Source organism: Anolis carolinensis, chromosome 1 (assembly GCF_035594765.1).
Source record: "Anolis carolinensis isolate JA03-04 chromosome 1, rAnoCar3.1.pri, whole genome shotgun sequence".
Classification (NCBI taxonomy): domain Eukaryota; kingdom Metazoa; phylum Chordata; class Lepidosauria; order Squamata; family Dactyloidae; genus Anolis; species Anolis carolinensis.
The window spans coordinates 364,025,989-364,047,497 of record NC_085841.1 but is presented as its reverse complement, the minus strand read 5'-3'; the positions used below and the strand labels follow the sequence as shown (position 1 = coordinate 364,047,497).

General features: G+C 41.9%; 1 protein-coding gene across 6 annotated transcripts in view; it reads right to left on the bottom strand.

Moving 5' to 3' along the window:
* Positions 1 to 21,509, bottom strand: part of nin (ninein) — a 213,367-nt gene that overhangs the window by 147,796 nt on the left and 44,062 nt on the right. For all 6 annotated transcript variants that reach the window (XM_062968703.1, XM_062968701.1, XM_062968704.1 and 3 more), the window contains one exon: positions 2,332 to 2,538. In XM_062968703.1, coding sequence (XP_062824773.1) covers positions 2,332 to 2,517 — 186 coding nt within the window. In that variant the 5' untranslated portion in view covers positions 2,518 to 2,538. The remainder of the gene's footprint in view (positions 1 to 2,331; positions 2,539 to 21,509) is intronic.

Sequence of the window (21,509 nt, the reverse complement as noted above, 5' to 3'; positions counted from 1 at the left end):
TATCCCAGTACAGCACTCAAACACCATACCACACTGGCCCCTTCTCTAGTTGGTGCCAAAATAATAATGAGGCCAATGAGTGCTTGTAGAATGAGAACACCATATTCATCTGTGAATAATCAAATCCATAAATGTTTAACCTGCATAATCCAAGTCAAGGAAGGCAATCCAAAGGGTGAAAGAGAAAGGGAACTCAGATTGTGACATGCAACTTTCTCAAGCATAGAATAGCTTATGCTGCTGACACAACAGTAACTAATATACTCAGAGTAGCAAATATATGCAATTATCTCTGACTCCAATCTGGCCCAGAAGGATTATCAGCTGCCAACCGACATTGATTAAACTTTCAGTTGAAGGCGGGTAGAAGAGACCGGAAATCTTTCCACCTGAGTTGCATTTTTAATGCGCCTTTGCTTTTGATGTCACCAGAGAGTTGGAACTTTGCTTTAAAAGCCCTAAAATTTCAAAACTGATAAGACAGAATATGCTGTTGAGTTTATAAAGTAGGGAAATAGGGACTGAAAGGAAGTTGTCATCTAGTCTGAGTTATAATCCTACACATATTATTTACCTGCCAGCAAAGCCCACTAATCTTTGTGGGATTTCGGAGTAGTTCGGATTTTGCTGTTGATATCATGCTCAATGGTATCAGGGCCAGGTTGTGGCGCAAGTGGTTAGTTGCCAGTTACAATAAATCACTACTGACTGAAAGGTCATGAGTTCGAAACCAGCTTGGGTCAGATTGAGTGGCTGGCCATTAAATAGCCTAGCTTGTTGTTGACCTAAGCAACCCGAAAGACAGCTGCATCTGTCGAGTAGGAAATTTAGGTACCGCTTTATGCAGGGAGGCTAATTTAACTAATTTGCGACACCATAAAAAAATCCAGCAGCATGCAGAAGAATGAGGAAGTACTCCATCAAGGAAAAGATGTGATGGATGTACATTAGGCATGGGCAAACTTTGTCTCTCCAGGTGTTTTGGACTTCAACTCCCACCATTCCTAACAGCCTCAGGCCCTTTCCTTTTCTCCCTGGACATTATTCCACAGATATATAAACCTCCCTTGTTTAGTTTTCCAATATACCACACAACCTCTGAGGATGCCTGCCATAAATGTGGGCAAAACGTCAGGAGAGAATGCTTCTGAAACATGGCCATACAGACTGGAAAACCCACAGCCACCCATTGATTCCAGCCATGAAGGCCTTTGAAAACACCATGTATGGTGAGTCAGTTAGACAGTCAGTATTCTTCCATCTTTCTACAATAGACTGAGAACCACCTTTTATATTTGGTATGTTTATTTTTAATTTTAAATATATATATATTTATTTCATTATTTTCAGTTTCCATTTTTTCATGTGTTGCTTTACAGCCCCCTAATTAAATATACAGTAGAGTCTCACTTATCCAAAACTCACTTATCCAACGTTCTGGATTATCCAACACATTTTTGTAGTCAATGTTTTCAATATATCATGATATTTTGGTGCTAAATTCATAAATACAGTAATTACTACATAGCATTACTGTGTATTGAACTACTTTTTCTGCCAAATTTGTTGTCTAACATGATGTTTTGGTGCTTAATTTGTAAAATCATAACCTAAATTGATGTTTAATAGGCTTTTCCTTAATGCCTCCTTATTATCCAACATATTCGCTTATCCAACATTCTGCCGGCCCGTTTATGTTGGATAAGTGAGACTCTACTGTAGCTGCATTTCAATTAATTGTTTCCAATAAAGTAGTTCTATTTCCTCTCTTTTTTCCCTGTAAACAAATGAGCATCTTTGTGCTTCAACAAACCTTTGAGGACAAGCTGTTAGGCAGGACCAGGCTTGTATAATTGCACAGGATTCTCTATTTGCTGTTTTTGATGTGCAGTTATGTTTTTTTATGGATTGTCTTTAACTGGCTCTAATTTGTTTTGATGGCTTGATCACTTTTAAATTTGTTGAATGTGCAAACTATTTTTTAAAAATACTCCAGAGTTGGACACAACTAGACATAATGTCAAGGGAAAACCAAAAAAAAAAATACTGTATGTTTATATTGGTATGCAGCTTTCCTTTAACTCTATGTTGTTTGAGGTTGTGGGAGGGACTACAGACCATGTGAAACACACACTTGCTGAACAGCAGAAACACTTGATTTACATTTCATATACACACAACCAAAATCCAACAATAAATACTGTAAATAATAAATAATAAATAAATACATAAATATAGATTTGCCCCTAATGTCCCAGTTGTCTTGGAGCAAGGGCTGTATACAAATGTACAACCACCACCCAAGACAATGCAAGGCTGTGCCGGTCTTACCCGGCTTGGGAGGCCGTCCTGCAGAAGGGTCCGCTGCAATGCTCCCGGGGCCACTTCTTCCAGGTGCAACACGTGGCCAAGCTCTCTCAGCTCTTCCTGCCCGAGGGTCCCGGTCCCGGTGACATCAAAGCTGTCGAAGAGTTCCTTGAGGTGGGCTTCATACTGGTCCTGCTCAGCTTCATCCATCCCATAGCCCACAGCTCTCAACTGTTCAAGGGATGGGGAAAGGGGAAGATAAGAGAAACACCACATCAGAAATGGCGACCACCTTGTGGTTCAAGCATAACAACAAACCTTGGTTTGCACAGACCACAGTTTACAATTCTGAACATTATGTTTGCTCCAAACCTAAACCATTTGTGCACTTCTCTCCTCTTCCGCCTCCCTTGATCATCCAGGGTGAGAAAACTGAACTGTAGCTTCCAGAAACATCAAAAATTAGACAGTAAGATCTGCCCTGATGGGAGTTTGGAAACCAGCTACACACAAGGAGCAGAATTCAAAACGATCTTAACAAATTAGAGAGATGGGCCGAAACTAACAAAATGAAGTTCAACAGGGACAAATGCAAGATACTTCACTTCGGCAGAAAAAATGGAAATCAAAGATACAGAATGGGGGACGATGCCTGGCTCGACAGCAGTACATGTGAAAAAGATCTTGGAGTCCTTGTGGACAACAAGTTAAACATGAGCCAGCAATGTGATGCAGCAGCAAAAAAGGCCAATGGGATTCTGGCCTGCATCAAGAGGGGAATAGCGTCTAGATCCAGGGAAGTCATGCTCCCCCTCTATTCTATTCTGCCTTGGTCAGACCACACCTGGAATCACACTGCGTCCAATTTTGGGCACCGCAATTGAAGGGAGATGTTGACAAGTGTCCAGAGGAGGGCGACTAAAATGATCAAGCGTCTGGAGAACAAACCCTATGAGGAGCGGCTTAAAGAGCTGGGCATGTTTAGCCTGCAGAAGAGAAGGCTGAGAGGAGACATGATAGCTATGTTCAAATATGTGAGGGGAAGTCATAGGGAGGAGGGAGCAAGCTTGTTTTCTGCTGCCCTGCAGAGTAGGACACGGAACAATGGCTTCAAACGACAGGAAAGGAAGGAGATTCCACCTGAACATCAGGAAGAACTTCCTCACGGTGAGAAGGGCTGTTCAGCAGTGGAACTCTCTGCCCCGGACTGTGGTGGAGGCTCCTTCTTTGGAGGCTTTTAAGCAGAGGCTGGATGGCCATCTGTCGGGGGTGCTTTGAATGCGATTTTCCTGCTTCTTGCAGGGGGTTGGACTGGATGGCCCGTGAGGTCTCTTCCAACTCTACGCTTGTATGATTCTAAGGATAGATACCTTCATTAAAACTCCAACCATCACTCAAGTCAAAAAAGAAGCATAATCAAAGCCCTGGCAGACCGTGCAAATCGTATCTCCTCCAAGGTGAACTCAACCACCTAAACTGGGCTCTACAGGCCGATGGAGACTCCACCACAGACACCAGAAGAGTTGCAAGGCTAAGAACAAGCCATGAGAGTCAAGACAAAGATCCACCCAGAGGAAAGGTGTTCTTACCATACATCAAGGGAACTACTGACCGCATAGGGAAGCTGATGAAGAAGCACAACCTACAAACTATCTACAGACCCACGAAGAAAATCCAACAAATGCTACGGTCAGTGAAGGACAAGAGGGATCCTCTCTCCTCTGCAGGAGTCTACCGGATACCATGCAGCTGTGGACAAGTCTACATAGGGACCACCAAACGCAGCATTGTCCAAACACGAGTCAAAGAACATGAAAGGCACTGCAGACTCACTCAACCAGAGAAATCAGCCATAGCAGAGCACTTGAGGAACCAACCTGGACACAGCAGATTATTTAAGAACACAGAAATGCTGGATCACTCTAACAACTATCATGTCAGAATACACAGAGAAGCCATTGAAATCCACAAACATGTGGAAATTTTCAACAGAATGTAGGAAACCATGAAAATGAACACCATCTGGCTACCAGTATTAAAAAAAAACTCTAAAATCAGAACAGTAAATAAGAAACAACACTCTAAAACAGAGGAATTTCAGACATGAATCAATCAGAGGCAGCTAACACCTCTGAATAAAAGATTCCCCCAGGCAAGAAAAATCCAGGGCATGAAGCTGACAAGGCCATTAATGTTAATCAAGGTGATTAATTAAAACAGTCACACCGGCCTCCAACATACAAGAGTTCTTTCTCCCACCTTGGACCTTGCACAGATAATATAAATGTCCCTGCTTAGTTTTTCCCCCAATATACTGTATATACTCGAGTATAAGCCTAGTTTTTCAGCCCTTTTTTAATGACTGAAAAAGCCCCCCTCAGCTTATACTCGGGTGAGGGTCCTGGTTAGCTTATATTTGGGTCAGCTTATACTCAAGAATATATGGTACATTTATTATTTTTCTCTATTATTATTGGTATTATTACATTTATTATTTTTCTCTATTATTGTTCCTACTATTACATTTATTTTACTCTATTTTATTATTATTATTAATAATACATTTATTATTTCACTCCAATCTTATTACAGTAGAGAACTCGCTTATCCAACGTTCTGGATTATCCAACGCATTTTTGTAGTCAATGTTTTCAATACATCATGATATTTTGGTGCTAAATTCGTCAATACAGTAATTACTATATAGCATTACTGCGTATTGAACTACTTTTTCTGCCAAATTTGTTATATAACCTGATGTTTTGGTGCTCAATTTGTAAAATCATAACCTAATTTGATGTTTAATAGGCTTTTCCTTAATGTCTCCTTATTATCCAACATATTCGCTTATCCAACATTCTGCCAGCCCGTTTATGTTGGATAAGTGAGACTCTACTGTATTATTATTGCATTTATTATTTTACTCTAATTATTACTTGTATTATTTTCCTGTATTATTACATGTATTATTTTACTCTATTATTATTAAAAGGAGACATATGCACATTTACATTGAAGAAGATGAGAATAATGATTTGATCAGAGTTGGACAGTCTTATCTTAAATTTGAGCTTTATGCAAATATTCAAAAACATTTGACCTACCTACCGAGGCCTCAATTCATGTCATTTTATTGGTATCTGTTTTTATTTCTGAAATTTACCACTCTCGGCTTATACTTGGGTCAATGTTTTCCCAGGTTTTTTTTGGTGGTAAAATTAGGTCCCTGGGCTTATATTTGGGTCGGCTTATACTCAAGTATATACGGTACCTCACAACCTCTGAGGATGCCTGCTATAGATGTGGGTGAAACGTCAGGAGAGAATGCTTCTGGAACATCGTGGATGGAGGGCGATTAATAAGTAATTAAATGATGATGATGATGATTATGATGATGATGAACATGGCCATATGGCCTGGAAAACACACAACAACCCTGTGATTCTGGCCATGAAAGCCTTCGACAACACATTCAGCTTCAAACTGTTGTATCAGGTCCTGGTTTGGCATTCACTTTATCGAGATGGCCTTGGTTCACACATCACAATGGACTATTTTTTAAAAACGATTGTTTCACCTTTTATCTGAACCCTCTGAAGTGCCATTGACAAGGGCACACTCGGTCAGATACTATCTGTATGCATATTCTCGCTCTCTTTTTTTCTGCCAGGTACAATTAGCCAGAAGTTCGACTGCATATGCAAAGTTTGTGCTCAGGTTAATGGTTAAAGCTCTTAGCAACAATGGTTGTGAAGCCCTTAGAGGGGGATCCACAGCAGGTCGATCTGGATCAACTGGTCTATCTCTGGGGGACATGCAATACTTTTAACAAGAGCTGCTACATAATGACTTCTTTCTTGTCCTAAATTATGTGCATATGTGCCTTCAAGTTGCTTACCATGACCAAATCACTTTCACAGCGTTTTCTTAAGTAAGGCTCACCCAGAGGTGGTTTTGCCAGTTCCTCCTTCTGAAATATTACTTACTCAACTCGGGATGCTCATACCCTGTTTCCCCGAAAATAAGACATCCCCGAAAAATAAGACCTAGTAGAAGTTTTGCTGAATTGCTAAATATAAGGCCTCCCCCAAAAGTAAGACCTAGCAAAGTTTTTGTTTGGAAGCATGTCCAGCGCCTGCCAAACAGAACAGCAGAGCATGCAGGATTGGTAAATGTACATACCAGTTGTACATGGAAATAATGGTAGTAACAAGAAATTCTTGATAGGATTCACAGTTTGTCTGGTTATGCTGGTTTGTACAGTATATAATAAATGTTCATTTTTTAGTTCAACAATAAATGTGAATTCTTCTTCATGGAAAAATAAGACATCCCCTGAAAATAAGACCTAGCACATCTTTGGGAGCAAAAATTAATATAAGACACTGTCTTATTTTAGGGGAAACACGGTAGGTGGCCTCCCATCCAAGTACAAACCAGGGCTGACCTCAGATAGCTTCCAAGGTGCCTTTAGGGGAGTTCCCAACAAAGGATCCCCCAGGCTGGAAGAAGCCAGGCCATGAAGCTGGCAAGGCCATTAGTGTTAATCAAGGTGATTATTTACAACATTCACACTGGCATCCAATGGACAAGAGTTCTTTCTCCCACTCTGGACCTTCCACAGATATATAAAGGGGCCGGGCTGTGGCGCAGGCTGGTGAGCAGCCTGCTGCAATAAATCACTCTGACCAATTAAATTAAAAATTTTTTAAAAAATAGCCCCTGCTCATTGCTGGCCTAGCAACCTGAAAGATAGTTGCATCTATCAAGTAGGAAATAAGCTACCACTTATAAAGTGGGGAGGCAAGTTTAACTAATTTACGACGTTGGAATGAGGAAGTGCCGTCAGAGTGGATGATGAAGCAGCTGCTCCCCCCTGTGGCCAGAATCGAATATCCCCTCAGGAGAAGGTTAAATTGCCTCTGCGTCTGTCTCTGTCTTGGTTCTATGTGTATATGGGCATTGAATGTTTGCCCTATCTTTATATATAAAAGAGTGATGGCATCACGGCGACCCACAAAACAACAAAACTACAGGCCCCCCAACCTCGAAATTTGACAACACAACCCATCATCCACGCCTCTAGGTTGATACAACAAAAAGAAAAGAAAAATAAAATCCTAATTAGAGAGAGAGGAATAATTACTTTTATCCAATTGCTGCCAGTTAGAAGGCTAAGCTCCTCCAACTTGGTCTCCTAGCAACCCAATAAAAAATAATAAAAAACACTAAAAATTAATACAATAAAATACTATAATAACAGAAAATAACTAAAAATAATACAAGAAAATAATAAAATATAATAAATAAAAATATAACTTACAATAAAATTAATAAAAAATTGCAAATAACGTCAAATAAAAATTACACAATTTTTAACCAATACCACCACCACTTTGCCACAGCAACGCGTGGCCGGGCACAGCTAGTATGTATATAATGTGATCCACCCTGAGTCCCCTTCAGGGTGAGAAGGGCAGAATATAGATACTGCAAATAAATAATAAATATATAAACCTTCCTTGTTTAGCTTTCCAACAGATCTCACAACCTCTGAGGATGCCTGCCATAGATGTGGGCGAAGCGTCAGGAGAGAATGCTTCTGGAACATGGCCATAGAGCCCGGAAAATGCACAACAACCCAGTGATTCTGGCCATAAAAGTCTTCAACAACAAAGCAAGTGCCAGTTAACACCTCTCAAACAGAGGATGCCTCCAGGCAACAAAGCCCAGGCTTTGTTGCAGGGGTATGCAGATACCCTCACTGGTTGACTTTGCAGCTTCATGGCTACTCAATGCTATTCAAGCTTGCAACATTCACACTTAATAATAATAATAATAATAATAATAATAATAATAATAACTTTATTCTTGTACCCCGCCACTTGCCTAATTGCAACAATCACACTTGCTTCAAACACACAAGGGTTATTTCTCCCACCCTGGACATTGTTTCACAGGTGTATATATGTATGTATGTACACACACTCCACTTGCCTCACCTCCAACAGATCTCTGAAGATGCCATTAGCCACAGATGCAGGCGAAACGTCAGGAGAGAATGTTGCTGGAGCATGGCCATACAGCCCAAAAAAGAGTTCAGTCAGCGAATCTCAATAGCAAAAAAGCAAACACAAAATTATGACCCAATTGCAGTTTAAACTGCCTCACGGCCAATTCGGCCTCACTCTATTGCCAAGCTTATCTAAAATGCAAGACAAACGACCTCTTTAGAGGCCAATTTTATTACACAGTTCAGCACCATCCAAATCTCGAAGAAGAAGAAGAAGAAGAAGAAGAAGAAGAAGAAGAAGAGGAGGAGGAGGAGGAGGAGGAGGAGGAGGAGGAGGAGGAGGAGGAAGAAGAAGAAGAAGAACATGCCCTGGCAGAATATGTAAGGCAGTGAAGAACCTGCTTTGATTGAAGTCGAAAATCAAAAACTCCTCAAAGCACAGCAAAGAATCAGTACAAGAAAACCGCACTACAAACTAGAGCTGTCAGCTGGCACAACAAAACATTGCATGGAAAGTTCCTTGACAGAATGGATGGAAAAGCTGATAAGGAGAAGACCTGGCTCTGGCTTACGAATGGGACCCTGAAGAAGGAGACAGAAGGCCTGATCCTTGCAGCCCAGGAGCAAGACATCAGGACAAAGGCAATCAAGGCCAAGATCGAAAAATCAGCTGATGACCCAAAATGCAGACTGTGCAAGGAAACCGACGAAACCATTGATCATATCCTCAGCTGCTGTAAGAAAATCGCACAGACAGACTACAAACAGAGGCACAACTATGTGGCCCAAATGATTCATTGGAACTTATGCCTCAAGTACCACCTCCCAGCAGCAAAGAACTGGTGGGATCACAAAGCTGCAAAAGTATTGGAAAATGAGCACGCAAAGATACTGTGGGACTTCCGAATCCAGACTGACAAAGTTCTGGAACACAACACACCAGATCACAGTTGTGGAAAAGAACAAGGTTTGGATCATTGATGTTGCCATCCCAGGTGACAGCCGAATTGACAAAAAACAACAGGAGAAACTCAGCCGCTATCAGGACCTCAAGATTGAACTTCAAAGACTCTGGCAGAAACCAGTGCAGTGGTCCCGGTGGTGATCGGCACATTGGGTGCCGTGCCAAAAGATCTCAGCCGGCATTTGGAAACAATAGACATTGACAAAATTATGATCTGCCAACTGGAAAAGGCCACCCTGCTGGGATCTGCACGCATGATCCGAAAATACATCACACAGTCCTAGACACTTGGGAAGTGTTCGACTTGTAATTTTGTGAAACGAAATCCAGCATATCTATCTTGTTTGCTGTGTCATAATAAAATAATAATAATAATAATAATAATAATAATAATAATAATAATAATAATAATAATAACCCCCCCGCAGGTGCCACCTTGACGTGGTGGGGGGGCTTACCTGCTCCAATGATGACTGAGGGCTGTGCTGGCGGTAGTGTAACTACCGGCAGGTCCAACCAAGCCAGAGAGGCCTCAGCTGAGGAGCACAACCAAGAGCACCTAACCCATTAGCATTATGGAGAATCAAACCCAAACGAAGTCTATACTGGCTCGGTCGTCGCCCAGGATAAAAAGGACCGCGGTGGATGCTGCTGATTCTGGACATCCATCGACAAGTGGGCTACGGAATCATCAAAACCCAAATGAACAGTCACAGAAGCGGCAAAAATATACAATGCCAGAAAACCGCACAATTATGAAATGCTACTACAAATCTGAACCTCAAAGGCGTGGCTACCAAAAAAGGATGCATCAGCTATGGAAACAAGAGTACCCTGACTCACAGATAACAGAACCCCGACTGGCTGACCAACGAAGATTCATAATCAGAAACAAAGTGTTCAGTGAAGTTGAACTCGAAGAAATCCAGAAAATTTGCAAAGTAGATTACCATCAGACCACAGCACAGACAGCAGCAGAGACTCCAGCAACACTTGGAATGGTAGAACAGATTGAACCAGAAGAAAGTGTGGAGCTTTTGCAAGAATTTGAGGAACCAGCACTTGAAACATCTGTTGAACCACCAGGAACCTTGACAGCAAGACAACAAGAGCTCAAGGATAAGATCATGGCTCATGCTGCAGCAAATGCAATAAGACAGCGGCTCCCAACTCTAAAAACAGTGCCCAAGAGACACCTGGCGCCTCTCATGAAAGATGTGAATGCAGCACTCTCCACTGTCCAAATAACATCAACTGAACAAACAAACCAGTTTGCCTACAGTGCAGCAGTGATAGTAACAGAAGAACTTGGGCTCCTACAACCAAGGCAGCCCCAAAGAAAATCGACTGGAAAACCAAAGTGGAAGGTCAGGCTAGAGTTGAAAATCAAGAAACTTAGATCAGATGCAAGTAACCTGAAAAATATGAAAGAGAGGAAACTGAAGAATGACAAAATCAAGCAATACCTGATCCGAAAGTACTGGCTGAACACCAGAAAAATTGAAGAAGCTTTGGAAATCGTGAAAGAACAAATTACAGCCACAGCCAGAAAAATTGAAAGGTATGAAGCCAGAATCATCCAGTACAGACAAAATCAACTGTTTCAATCAGACCAAAGACGGTTCTACCAGAGTCTGAACCAAACAACAGACACAGTAACCATAAAGCCAGAGAAAACTGCAACAACAAAGTTCTGGAAAGAACTTTGGGAAAATAATAAAAACTACAACAAAAACGCTGGGTGGATAAAGGAGTTTGAAGGAAAATTCTCACAGAACAAAATGGAACTGATGGAAATAACAACTGAAATGATCAGCAAACGAGTGCAAAAAGTCAAGAACTGGACATCGCCTGGTAGTGATCAACTTCATGGATTTTGGCTCAAACATCTGATTAGTTTGCATGGAAAAATGGCCCAACAATTCAATGAGATGCTGCAGAAAGGAAGTATCAGTGAATGGCTAACAACTGGAAGAACATACCTGATACAAAAGGATCCAGCAAAAGGAGCAGCACCAGGAAACTACAGGCCAATAACGTGTCTGCCCACTATGTTTAAACTACTGACTGGCATCATAGCTGACAGAATTCAAGACTATCTTGAAGAAAAAAACATCTTGCCAGATGAACAGAAAGGCAACAAACGGAAAAGCAGGGGCACAAAAGACCAGTTATTGATTGACAAAATGATTCTGGAGAACTGTAAGAGCCGAAAAGCTAATCTTCACATGACGTGGATTGACTACAAAAAGGCCTTTGACTCACTCCCACACAGCTGGATCATCAAGTGCCTGGACGCCATCGGGATTTGTAAAACCGTTGGCACCTTCATTGAAAACATGATGGAGCACTGGAAAACTGAACTGTTTGTTGGAAATGAAAGCTATGGACTTGTCAACATCAGGAGAGGAATTTTCCAGGGAGATTCATTGTCCCCTCTGCTTTTCATTATTGCCATGATCCCTCTGTCAACAATCTTACAAAAAACAAATCTCGGCTATCAAATATCTAAGAATTCTCACAAAATTTCACATTTGATGTACATGGATGACCTGAAGCTATATGGGAAAACGGAAACTGAAATCCAGTCTCTGACCAACACTGTCCGAATTTTTAGCACTGATATCAACATGGAGTTTGGTTTGGACAAATGTTCGACAGTGGCATTGAAGAAGGGAAAAATCATTGAAAGTGAGGGCATAAATATGCCCAATGGCCAAACAATAAAGTGTCACCAGCCAGAGGCCTATAAATATCTGGGCATACTACAGCTGGACAACATCAAGCATGAACATGTGAAAACTGTGGTCAGCAAAGAATACACACAAAGGGTCAGAAAAATTCTCAAAAGCAAGCTCAATGGAGGCAACACCATCAAGGCCATAAACACCTGGGCCATACCTGTCATAAGATATACTGCTGGCATTATAAATTGGACACAGGTGGAACTGGACAATTTGGACAGAAAAACAAGAAAACTCATGACCATTCATCATTCACTGCACCCTCGCAGTGATGTTGACCGGCTGTATCTGCCTAGAAGATCAGGGGGCAGAGGACTCTTACAAGTCAAACAAGCAGTCAAAGAAGAAGAACATGCCCTGGCAGAATATGTAAAGCAAAGTGAAGAACCTGCTTTGATTGAAGTCAACAATCAGAAACTCCTCAAAGCACAGCAGACAAAAAACCAGTACAAGAAAACCGCACTACAAACTAGAGCTGACAGCTGGCACAACAAAACACTGCATGGAAAGTTCCTTGACAAAATTGAAGGAAAAGCTGATAAGGAGAAGACCTGGCTCTGGCTCACGAATGGGACCCTGAAGAAGGAGACAGAAGGCCTGATCCTTGCAGCCCAGGAGCAAGCCATCAGAACAAATGCAATTAAGGCCAAGATTGAAAAATCAGCTGATGACCCAAAATGCAGACTGTGCAAGGAAACCGACGAAACCATTGATCATATCCTCAGCTGCTGTAAGAAAATCGCACAGACAGACTACAAACAGAGGCATAACTATGTGGCCCAAATGATTCATTGGAACTTATGCCTCAAGTACCACCTCCCAGCAGCAAAGAACTGGTGGGATCACAAACCTGCAAAAGTATTGGAAAATGAACATGCAAAGATACTGTGGGACTTCCGAATCCAGACTGACAAAGTTCTGGAACACAACACACCAGACATCACAGTTGTGGAAAAGAACAAGGTTTGGATCATTGATGTTGCCATCCCAGGTGACAGTCGCATTGATGAAAAACAACAGGAAAAACTCAGCCGCTATCAGGACCTCAAGATTGAACTACAAAGGCTCTGGCAGAAACCAGTGCAGGTGGTCCCGGTGGTGATCGGCACATTGGGTGCCGTGCCAAAAGATCTCAGCCGGCATTTGGAAACAATAGACATTGACAAAATTATGATCTGCCAACTGGAAAAGGACACCCTACTGGGATCTGCACGCATCATCCGAAAATACATCACACAGTCCTAAACACTTGGGAAGTGTTTGACTTGTAATTTTGTGAAACGAAATCCAGCATATCTATCTTGTTTGCTGTGTCATACAATAATAATAATAATAATAATAATAATAATAATAATAACAACTTTATTTTTATATCCTGCCTCCATCTCCCCACATGGACTCGGAGTAGCTTACAAAGCCCAGTCAACATCAAAACATCTTAAAATCAAGAATAAAAATAAACAAGATAATAATCAGCAGCAATTTAAAACAACAAGGATATAAAACATAAAAACAATCTTAACCTGATCATCAGTGAGCCTGTGAAAGGTCCAATCGCAGGCACGAATGGGCGGACTGGCACAACTCATTTTAAATTAGGGCAGATGAATGAAGTACAAGAGTCGGCATAAAGTGCATGGGGTGGGCGAAATAGGATGGGAAATGAACTAGGAATAGAGAACAATAATAAAGTGCCAGGGCAGATTTCCTTAATTTGGAAATTTGGAAAGAGATGAGATCATGGCATGTGTTGTTGAGTTGGCCTGGTCACAGGATGTCCACTTATTACTCCATTTCGTTTACATGCTTGTCTATTTGTAACACAAAAACTCTTCTGGATACTGGTGAATCAGGATCCATGAATCTAACCAACCAACAACTCTTCACTGCCAACGGCAAAATTGGACCATCCTTAGGAGACACTCAATCAAAAGCAAATACCAGAGTATAGTAGGCAAACAGACGGGCTGGTAAGAAATGCCTCGTCCCTCTCTTGAGTTTTTATCCTCTTCGCCATTTCCCAGTGACATCGTTTGAGCGTTGGATTGTGACTCTACAGACCAGCATTAGAATCCCTCCTCCATTATGGAAGCCCACCTTGGGTGAGTTACACTCTCTCAGCCTCAAAGGTTAAATCCCTATGACCAAATAGAAAGAAAACTCTGCGACAAGGTCATCATAAGCTGGTAATGACTAGAACAGTGATGGCCAACCTATGACATGCGTGTCAGCAGTGACACGCCTAGCCATTTTTGCTGCCACGCTGCCGCATGCAGATTGATTGGATGACTAATGTCTTTTGTGGCCAAATTTGGTGTGATTTGGTCCAGTGGTTTTGTTGTTTACTCCATGGGAATTATGCACATTACATTTATATATAGATATATATATACACAGTAGAGTCTCACTTATCCAAGCTAAACGTGCTGGCAGAAGCTTGGATAAGCAAACAGCTTGGATAATAAGGAGGGATTAAGGAAAAGCCTATTAAACATCAAAATCTATATATATAAAAGGGTAATGAAATTTCGGCCTAGGACAAAACAACAAAACTACACATCTCAGAAACACTAAACTTGGCAGCACAACCCCTCATCCATGCCTTTACGTTCATACAACAAAAAGCTCCAGCTACTCCAGAAAACGGCCAGGCTTTGAGACTGCAAGGCTATTCACTGCTATTCTACCTGGCCAACAAAGGATTCCCATAAGCCACAGCAACGCGTGGCCGGGCAAAGCTAGTAGGTCATGATTTTACAAATTAAGCATGAAAACATCATGTTTTACAACAAATTTGACAGAAAAAGCAGTTCAATACGCAGTAATGTTATGTTGTAATTACTGTGTTTACGAATTTAGCACTGACTACAAAAAAGGCTTGGATAATCCAGAAACTTGGATAAGTGAAGCTTGGATAAGTGAGACTCTACTGTATCTCATTCTATTATTATTCTATTATTATTGTAGTGTATTATTATATTATTACTATTATATTAGTAATAATATAATAGTATTATATAATATAATTAGGGCCGGTAATAATATAATAGTATTATATAATATAATTAGGGCCAGGCTGTGGCGCAGCTGGCTAGTAACCAGCTGCAATAAATCACTACTGACCGAGAGGTCATGAGTTCGAAGCCCGGGTCGGGTTAAGCCCCCGACCATTAAATAGCCCGGCTTGCTGTTGACCTATGCAGCCCCGAAAGACAGTTGCATCTGTCAATTAGGGAAATTTAGGTACGCTTTATGCGGGGAGGCTAATTTAACTAATTTACAACATCATAAAACTGCCAGCAAAACATGAAGAAAGGAATGAGGAAGTACAGCCACTAGTAGACAGTGAAGCAACAGCTCCCCCTGTGGCCGGAATCGTGAAGCTGGAAAAAAATGTTAAATGCCTCTGTGACTGTCTATATATGTTGTTTGTCTGTTGGCACTGAATGTTTGCCATATATGTGTTCATTGTAATCCGCCCTGAGTCCCCTTCGGGGTGAGAAGGGCGGAATATAAATACTGTAAATAAATAAATAAATAAATAAATAATATTACTATTATATTATTCATTATTCATGATTACATTGAAACTACAACCGAGAGAAATCAGTGTGGAAACTGCAAGAGATACCATAGATTGTTGTATATGGAAATAATGGTAGTAAATAGTTTTTGATTTACTAAATACAGTTATATATTACAATTATATATTTTTGTTATTCAAACTATATATATTGTGACATTAGGGTTTTTTTCTCGAAGTGACACACCACCCAAGTCATGCTAGGTTTTTGGTGAATTTTGACACGCCAAGCGCAAAAGCTTGCCCATCGTTGGACTAGAAGGTGCTGTGATGATTCATGGGCCATGTAGTCCCGTTCCTAGCGCTGTTGTGACAGATGAAGAGGAAAACTTGGGTTTTCCACCGTTTCAGCCAGAAGTGGAACTTTCCCAGCCAGAATTGGAGCCTTTGCACCTGCAGGAGGTTTGTCTTCCAGAAATCTGCCAGACAAGCCCTGAGTCAAAATCTCCCCCATTTTCTCGCCGTAGTTATTATCAACAACAAAAAGGAGTTCAGCAGGCTAATCGCAGAAGCCTGAGAATCGCAGCCAGGCATTCAGCTGATTAAGACTGCTTCCATGAGAAACTTTAGGGAGTCATGCATCTGGACACAGAGATTGACTTTCGGTTCTGGTTTCCCCAGAGAAGTGCTCTTTGGTGGGAAAACGAGATCCTATTTAGGTTCTTTGCCCCGTAGGAATCTTGCGGAGTCAATTCGTCAGCTACTGGAGTAGGTTGTGTGTGGACAGCGCTACTCCCGATTCCAAGCCTTCGTTCCCGTTTCCAGCCTTGTTTTGCTCCACGAACCTTGCCTTGCTTCCTAGGACTCAGCCTTGCTTTCCAGGACCTTGCCAAGTATTTACCACGGATTTTGCCCTGTTCCTCGTTCCTTGTTGCCTTGTATCAAGCCTTGTGTTTCAAGATTCAAGTTTATCTCCTAGCCTTACATCAAGTTCCTTGGACTAAGAACCTTGTCATCTCCCCTCACTTTGCTTGGCAAAGTGAGTGTTTCGGTTATTGGATTACAACTTTTGGACTTTAATATTTTATATTGGACATTGTTTTCCTGGACTATAATTGACCTTTCCTGAAAGGTCTTCCTCTGAACTATATTCTACACTTATTTTTATTGACTTTACATATTACCTTAATAAAGATATTAGATAGATTCTGGCCTCTGTGTATGGTTATTGGTGCTCTGCAGCCTGGGTCGTGACAGGTGCACACATACACTTTGATGTTCCTCTTTGTTAATCACCTCCTTTGTGCATTTCTAGAAGGTACCTGTTAAAATAATGAGCTGCTCAGAAGAGTCTGATTTTGCTTTATATCACAAATTCAACACAGGGATCTAAAAGGCAAGTGGGAAAAAAATACAGCACAGAAGCAAAGACGTGAGGCTAGAAAGCAAAGCCATATCTAAGGAGAAGAGGAAACCCTTGCCCACGAACACCGGAGCCCTTTGATCAGGCCCTGCCTTGAATGCCTTGTTAGTACAAAAGGAGGTGAGTCTCGCTGTCTCATTAAACGGCCATCAGCGTATCTTAGCATCAGTTGTGCAAAGAAGACAATTGCAGCTTAACACACTGAATTCTGGGCACCTCCACTGCCAGGCTGGACTTTCCACAGAACTGTTTCTCTGCATTACTGTCAGGACCCAGGCTGCAGAGCACCAATAACCATGCGCAGAGGCCAGAATCTATCTAATATCTTTATTAAAGGAATATATAAAGTTAATAAAAACAAGTGAAGAATATAGTTCAGAAGTAGACCTTTCAGGAAAGGTCAAATATAGTCCAGGAAAACAATGTCCAATATGAGATATTAAAGTCCAAAGTTATAATCCACTTCACCGAAACACACACTATTTGACAAGCAATAGTGTGGGGAACTGTCCATAGTCTTTGAGGCTTAAGGTAAATCCAAAGGAAACTGGAAAACAAGGCTTGAATCAGAGAAGCAAGGTCCGTGGTTTAAAACGCAAGGCAAGGCAAGACTTGAAACTTGGCAAGATCACACTTGAAACAAGGCAAACATGAATCAAAAACTGAGTCCATAGAAGTCCATGGTACAAGGCTGGGCTGGAAACTTGATCCGGGATCTGGGAACTGGAGTACGAAGTCTACACACGATTTCACTCCTCAAGCCGACGAATTGACTCCGCAAGGATTCCTTTGCGGGCAAACACCTATATAGGATCTTGTTTTCCCGCCAAGGAACACTTTCTCTGGGGAACAAGAAACGAAACCTATTCTGTGTCCAGATGCATGACTCCTTAAAGTTTCCCAAGGGAAGCAGACTTAATCAGCTAATTGTCTGGCAGCTATCCTGGCGCTCCGGCGAGTCGCCTCTCGAGCGCCCCTATCTTGATTATAATAATCCCGGCGAGAAAATGGGGGAGATTTCTGCTCAAGGCTTGTTTGGCTGACTTCTTGTGGGCAAACATCTTGCAGGTGCAAGGGCTCCAATTCTGGCTGAAACGGTGGGAAACCCAAGTTTCCCTCTTCATCTGCCTCAATAGTACCAGGAACGGGACTACATGGCCCATGAGTCATCACAATTACACAGCCCTAGCTGTTCAATAAGAGAGCCGGCCTGGCACAGTAGTTTGTGTGTTGGACCATGACCCTGGAGAACAAGGTTTGAATGACCGCTCAGCAAACCCACTGAGTGACTTTGGGCAAGTCCCACATTCTCAGCCTCAGAGGAAGACAAAGGCAATTCTCTGAATTTTGGAGAAAATATAATAATAATAATAATAATAATAATAATAATAATAATAATAAGAAGAAGAAGAAGAAGAAGAAGAAGAAGAAGAAGAAGAAGCTGCTTTTATTGAAGTCAAAAATCAGAAACTCCTCAAAGCACAGCAGACAAAAAACCAGTACAAGAAAACCGCACTACAAACTAGAGCTGACAGCTGGCACAACAAAACATTGCATGGAAAGTTCCTTGACAAAATTGAAGGAAAAGCTGATAAGGAGAAGACCTGGCTCTGGCTCACGAATGGGACCCTGAAGAAGGAGATACAAAACATTGCATGGAAAGTTCCTTGACAAAATTGAAGGAAAAGCTGACAAGGAGAAGACCTGGCTCTGGCTCACGAATGGGACCCTGAAGAAGGAGACAGAAGGCCTGATCCTTGCAGCCCAGGAGCAAGACATCAGGACAAAGGCAATTAAGGCCAAGATTGAAAAATCAGCTGATGACCCAAAATGCAGACTGTGCAAGGAAGCTGATGAAACCATTGATCATCTCCTCAGCTGCTGTAAGAAAATTGCACAGACAGACTACAAACAGAGGCATAACTGTGTGGTCCAAATGATCCATTGGAACTTATGCATCAAGTACCACCTGCCAGCAGCAAAGAACTGGTGGGATCACAAACCTGCAAAGGTCGTGGAAAATGAACACGCAAAGATACTGTGGGACTTCCGAATCCAGACTGACAAAGTTCTGGAACACAACACACCAGATATCACAGTTGTGGAAAAGAACAAGGTTTGGATCATTGATGTCGCCATCCCAGGTGACAGTCGCATTGACGAAAAACAACAGGAAAAACTTTTGTACAAGAAAAAACCAGTACAAGAAAGCCACACTACAAACTAGAGCTGACAACTGGCACAACAAAACATTGCATGGAAAGTTCCTTGACAAAATTGAAGGAAAAGCTGACAAGGAGAAGACCTGGCTCTGGCTCACGAATGGGACCCTGAAGAAGGAGATAGAAGGCCTGATCCTTGCAGCCCAGGAGCAAGCCATCAGAACAAAGGCAATTCAGGCCAAGATCGAAAAATCAGCTGTTAACCCAAAATGCAGACTCTGCAAGGAAACTGACGAAACCATTGATCATATCCTCAGCTGCTGTAAGAAAATCACACAGACAGACTACAAACAGAGGCACAACTATGTGGCCCAGTATCTTTGCGTCTCATTTTCCAATACTTTTGCAAGTTTGTGGTCCCACCAGTTCTTTACTGCTGGGATGTGGTACTTGAGGCATAAGTTCCAATGAATCATTTGGGCCACATAGTTGTGCCTCTGTTTGTAGCCTGTCTGTGCGATTTTCTTACAGCAGCTGATCCATGGTTTCGTCGGTTTCCTTGCACAGTCTGCATTTTGGGTCATCAGCTGATTTTTGGATCTTGGCCTTAATTGCCTTTGTTCTGATGGCTTTCTCCTGGGCTGCAAGGATCAGGCCTTCTGTCTCCTTCTTCAGTGTCCCATTCGTGAGCCAGAGCCAGGTCTTCTCCTTATCAGCTTTTCCTTCAATTTTGTCAGGGAACTTTCCATGCAATGTTTTGTTGTGTATCCACACAATTGAAGGCTTTAGAATAGTCAACAAAACAGAAATAGATGTTTTTTCTGAAACTCCTGCCCTTCTTCCATTATCCAGTGGATATTGGCCACTTGGTCTCTCATTCCTCTGCCTTTTCTAAACCCAACTCTCGCTCCATGGATTGTTCTCCAATACAGACAAACCTCAAGTTTGCAGAGTGGCTATGGTTTCTCTTAAACACTTAAGGCCATAATCAATGTAAATAAATAAATAGTTCACGAATAACATTAAAAACAATGGGCCAGGTTTCCTAAGCTCACTAACCATTAAGGAAATATGAATATTTAAGCCCCGGTGTTCACTTCTCGTCTTGCTGAACACACAAATAATAGGTGCCCTTGGGAACGGGTGTAAGCATCTTGAGTGTGCTGAAGTAAACATCTCCGCGGCTTGCTCTACAGTCCCAGCCATTCATCACGCAACAGCTCTATTTAATTTCAGTTGCCAGGTGAGCACAGAAGAGACCATTCCCCTGGTTCCCAATTCCCTCGGCGCTTGAGGCAATGCTTTGTGAAATGGTACTGTGAAGGAAAACAAGCATGTAAGAACAACCGCCTTGAGCAGAGATCAGCCATCTGTCACGTTCCAGTTGTGCATCAAGCATCACAACTGGTCATTGCACTTTTGTGAACCTCTGCCTTGCAAGCACACCAAGCTGGCGGAAAGCTAGCCATAGAGTTGCCCTGAGTTTTCTAATTCTCTTGGCTCAAATAAACGAGTATTTAATGTGTTGTCAAAGGCTTTCATGGCTGGAATCACAGGGTTGTTGTATGTTTTCCAGGCTGTCTGGCCATGTTCCAGAAGTATTCTCTCCTGACGTTTCGCCCACATCTATGGCAGGCATCCTCAGAGGTTGTGAGGATGAGAAAAGAGTGTTTCTTAAAAATCTGGATTTTTTCTCACTTTCACAGGGATTCTGAATCCCTAAACCTGCATAGATGTGGACAACCTATTGTACTTTAATGTACAGTAGAGTCTCACTTATCCAACATTTGCTTATCCAATGTTCTGGATTATCCAACACAATTTGCCTCCCGCCCCGATCCACAGCTGTTTCTCTAGGCAGCAAGGATTGAACTTTTTATGGATTTAATTTTCGACTACTGTAAGTTCATTTTATGCAATTCTATCTTTATTTGTGTGGAGCGCCAGTGACGAAGTGTGTTAAAGCACTGAGCTGCTGAACTTGCGGACCGAAAAGTCCCAGGTTCAAATCCCGGGAGCAGAGTGAGCGCCCGCTGTTAGCTCCAGCTTCTGCCAACCTAGCAGTTCGAAAACATGCCAATGTGAGTAGATCAATAGGTACTGCTCTGGTGGGAAGGTAACAGCGCTCCATGCAGTCATGCCGGCCACATGACCTTGGAGGTGTCTACGGACAACGCCGGCTCTTCGGCTTAGAAATGGAGATGAGCACCAACCCCCAGAGTCGGTCACAACTGGATTTAACATCAGGGGAAACCTTTATCTTTACCTTATCTTTATTTGTAGTCAATTTGTTAGTAGCCAATGTTTTTGTAGTCAATGTTTTCAATATATTGCGATGTTTTGGTGCTAAATCCATAAATACAGTAATTACTA